At 40.1% G+C, this 4097-nt stretch overlaps 1 protein-coding gene across 1 annotated transcript in view; it reads right to left on the reverse strand.

Moving 5' to 3' along the window:
* Nucleotides 1-4097, reverse strand: part of IARS (isoleucyl-tRNA synthetase) — an 87805-nt gene that overhangs the window by 61199 nt on the left and 22509 nt on the right. The window contains exons 8-9 of the mRNA XM_011996872.1: nucleotides 3816-3897; nucleotides 300-395 (exon numbers count right to left, since the gene is read on the reverse strand). Of these exons, the coding sequence (XP_011852262.1) occupies nucleotides 300-395; nucleotides 3816-3897 (178 nt within the window). The remainder of the gene's footprint in view (nucleotides 1-299; nucleotides 396-3815; nucleotides 3898-4097) is intronic.

The following is a 4097-nucleotide window of genomic DNA, read 5'->3' on the forward strand; positions in this document are numbered from 1 at the left end:
AAGTGATGGGAATGGTCTGTATCTTGGTGGCTGAGACAACTGCATGTCTCTAGATGCCTGTGAAAACTCACAGAACTGCACACCAAAAAGAGTTTACTGGATTTGGCCCACTCTTTCCAGAAATCAGCTCGGGATGAAAGGGAATTGCAGATGCAAATTTTACAAGCCATCTTGCAGGCAGTGAGCCAGCAAAGAGGCCTACCTGGTGACCCAAAGTGATGAGACACATGACACCACATCTATGAAAAGTGGCTACCGACATACTTCTCAAATACATTTGCCAGACTTATGCTACTCACAGCACCAAAGTAAGGAGCTTGGTGGACAACCCCTGTGCCTTCTTCTTCCTTCACGTAGTTGTCAACAAGCACAGTGAAAGCGCCATTCTCTTTACACTGGAAAGAAAGGACAGTTGGCTTCAGGGATGAAATATTAATGTGTTACAATGTTAACTTTGTAACAGTTTTTCCTAAGAAACTGAAAACACTTTTAACAGGTAAAATTATTTTCAGAAATAGAAAAGAATAATTCAGGCTGGGAAGAAACATGCTAACTCAACACATTTTTTCCCATAAATAAAAAGTTACCACTTACAAATGAAATAATTATCTGGAGACTGGCATATAAAAATTTCTAATTTCCTTGGTTACAAACTGATGTTTTTCATCAGTTCTCTCTCTCCCAACTTTTGGCTCCCAGTATGTAGTTTAGGATATAGTCTCAGAAAGCATGGTCCCTAAATTGTTCACTTCCTGGTACATTTTCAATCACTGCATATGTTTCGCTTCTCTTTTTCCGTTCGACTCAGCTCAAGTTATTCAGTCATAAAGGCAAATCTTGAAAGGAACAGGTGGGAGCCACGAGTAGTAAGTTCTCCTTACAGGTACTCCACCACCTTAATACTCAGGGGAAAAGTATTCAATTTCATTTTCTTTGCAACAGCAATATCATCACGTTAACACATATAATGCTAACAGACCTACTCTTTCTACTTTTATCTCTTTACATTTCTTTCCACAAATCCTTGTTTCTACCAAACTGGCCCTTTGATGTTCTTCCTTTTTGCATTGGTAAAAAGTACTTTCATGAATGATTTTCACATTTAACTCCTATAATCCTGTGAACAAGCTATTAGTATTTCCATGTCTTAAAAATATTCTGGCTGTATTTGCATTTCACAGATGAGCAAACTCAGAACAAAGATTAAATTTAGTCTTATCCAAACCACATAACTAATAGTGATGAAGCCAGGACCTGGAACAGGTCTTCTGGCTGCAAATACAATGTTATTTTCAATTACATCACAGTACTTGGTTTCTTTGGAACTTAAAACTAAACTTGAAAAATAACCATAAAATTGTAATTGCTGTAACTCAAATCACCTTGAAACATTTTAGAAGTTATGGTATGACAGGTGCTAAAACTTCGATAGTTTAAACAGAAAGACAGAATACATGGGTCCTTAGAATGACATGTATACTTAGTTACATGTTCTATACTTAGAAGCAGTCTAGACAAAATCACTGCTTCTTGTCTCTCAGGGTCTACTTTGGGCCTACCCAGGCCGTGGTTGGGCTGCTTCTACCCAGGTCAGTAGATACCAACCACCAGGAGCCGCAGTGCTGCTCCATAGGCAGTGTCCGCTGACACAGCTTCCCTTGATACTTCAGAACAAGTATATTTCAGTGAACAGCAGATGATTCTGTCCTGGGTCAAACGATTTATAGTACCTGTCTAAAGTCACCGAAGGTTTCAGGTAGTTAGCTAAAGTTTATTTAGTGAGTAGGTGTTATTCAACTTATATGTACCAAGTGCACATTCCAGACAGACCTCTACTTAACCTAAAGTTCCTGTCTAGTGTGTCCACGTGTATTTTTTCAGGGGGTTGATTTTTTGGGTTCTCAATAGGTTTTGTGATTCAGAAAGGTAAAGAGTCACTGATCCAGTGGAAGAGATTTTAGATAATAAAAAAAACACAACATAAACCAAAGTAGGTTAAGCTATATGATAGGAGAATGGAATGAAGTAATGACATTTTTCCAAGGGAGAAACCAAAGATGCATTTCAGAAAACTTTCAGATGACATCTGAGTTCAGACTTAAAGGGTAAGTTAACTCAGCAGATAGCAACATAAAAAAAAGATGAAGACTTCTAAAATGGTAGGAAAACTTAATGAAAAAAAAAAAAGGCAGGGAAGCAGGAAAGGGAAGAGCCAGTTTGACTGAATAAAGGATACGTCTAAAGTAATGTGGGAGGATGAAGTCAGGAAGCAGGTCTGCCGCACACTGACTGGGGAGGGCACGTCCCGAATGCTGGGAAGTAACTAATGCTTGTAGGGAGGAATGGGATGAGGGCAGAGCATATGTAAATCCACTGGGCAGCAACATGGGAGAAGGAAGGCGGCTATTATGTAGGCAATGAGAAATGTGGGAAAACACTCAAGAGGCATAAAAGTGAAGAGGCAGGTAACAGACACACTGTGAATAGGGCCCAAACCACATAGGTCTCCTGAATCAATCAGACTTGTCCCACACGGAACATAAACAACAGAGGGTCCAGTGAACATTTTTTTCTGGGATGGGATGTAAGTGATATGTCTAGTTGATTATTATTTCCACATAACCATAAGGCCAGGTCTGCTCATTATCTCATTTCAAGACCTTTAAATAAGGATAGAGGAATTCCTCCTTGACATTATTCTTTTGGCGAGAGTGTGGGAGTGGTGGCAACAGGGTTTGCAACTGTAGCTGTGGATTCTTCATTGTCAGAAAATAAAACTACATAAAACAACTTTATGACTCTGAAGAAACTAAGGTGCTAAATGTATGAGCTCTGTCGTGGTGCCTAGATTTAAAACACCTGCCTCATTAACCTCCTTGAAATAAAATTGTGTTTACCTTTACACACAGTGTTACTGTGATTTACTATCTTAACTTTGTCAAAACAAACAAACAAACAAACACCTCAATAAATACCCTGGGTGGTATGTAGACTACATGCAATAAAAATATACACCTAAAAATCCAATCAAATGTAAAGTGATTCCTCATACAACTTGAGAAAAATGTTCAAATAAAAAATCCCAGCTTGGCCGGGTGTGGTGGCTCACGCCTGTAAACCCAGCACTTTGAGAGGCCAATGCGGGTGGATCACGAGGTCAGGAGTTCAAGACCAGCCTGGCCAAGATGGTGAAACCCCATCTCTACTAAAAAGTACAAAAATTACAGCACGCCTGTAATCCCAGGTGCTTGGGAGGCTGAGGCAGGAGAATCTCTTGAACCTGGGGGACAGAGGTTGCAGTGAGACAAGATCACGCCGTTGCACTCCAGCCTGGACGACAGAGCAAGGCTGTCTCAAAAACAACAACAACAAAAAATCCCAGTCAGGCACAGTAGCTCACGCTTGTAATCCCAGGAGTTCAAGACCAGCCTGGGTAACATAGCGAGATTCTGTCTCTACAAAAAATTAAAAACTTAGCCAGGTGTGGTGGCGTGTGCCAGTAGTCCCAGCTACTTGAGATGGGCAGGGGAATCACTTGAGCCCAAGAGGTCAAGGTTGCAGTAAGCCGTAATCGTGCCACTGCACTCCAGCCTGGGGGACAGAGGGACAGAGGAGACCCTGTTTAAAAAAAAAAAAAAAAAAATTCCTCTAAAACAAAAAAGCAACACAAACAATTTAATTTTGTTGGCACTAAAGCAGACTTTCTGGACTCAAGTACACTCATAGAAGCAATGTCAATTCCACTTATCACAACACTCCAGCTATCAAATAATCAGATTGTAGAGAGCTCCCACAGTAACGGTCCCTAAGCTTACCTTCATGAAATAGTCAAACAGGGGCCTGTACTTCTTCCCTTTAAGATAGGAACCAGGAAATCTAGAAAAAGAGAAGGGTAAACTCACAATTAGATTAAAATAAAATATGAGGCTACAGCCACATCAAGCTACCACTCCCCTCTGGTTTACTGGCTTCTTAGCCCTAGCCATTAATGCTGTAATGTGTGACTACAAAGTATTAGTATTAGTACTTCAAACTAAATGTGAATAATGCAAGCTTTTGGATAATAAAGCTTCTCTCTTTTTAAAACTAAAGACACA

This window comes from Mandrillus leucophaeus, unplaced genomic scaffold (assembly GCF_000951045.1).
Source record: "Mandrillus leucophaeus isolate KB7577 unplaced genomic scaffold, Mleu.le_1.0 Scaffold527, whole genome shotgun sequence".
Lineage (NCBI taxonomy): Eukaryota > Metazoa > Chordata > Mammalia > Primates > Cercopithecidae > Mandrillus > Mandrillus leucophaeus.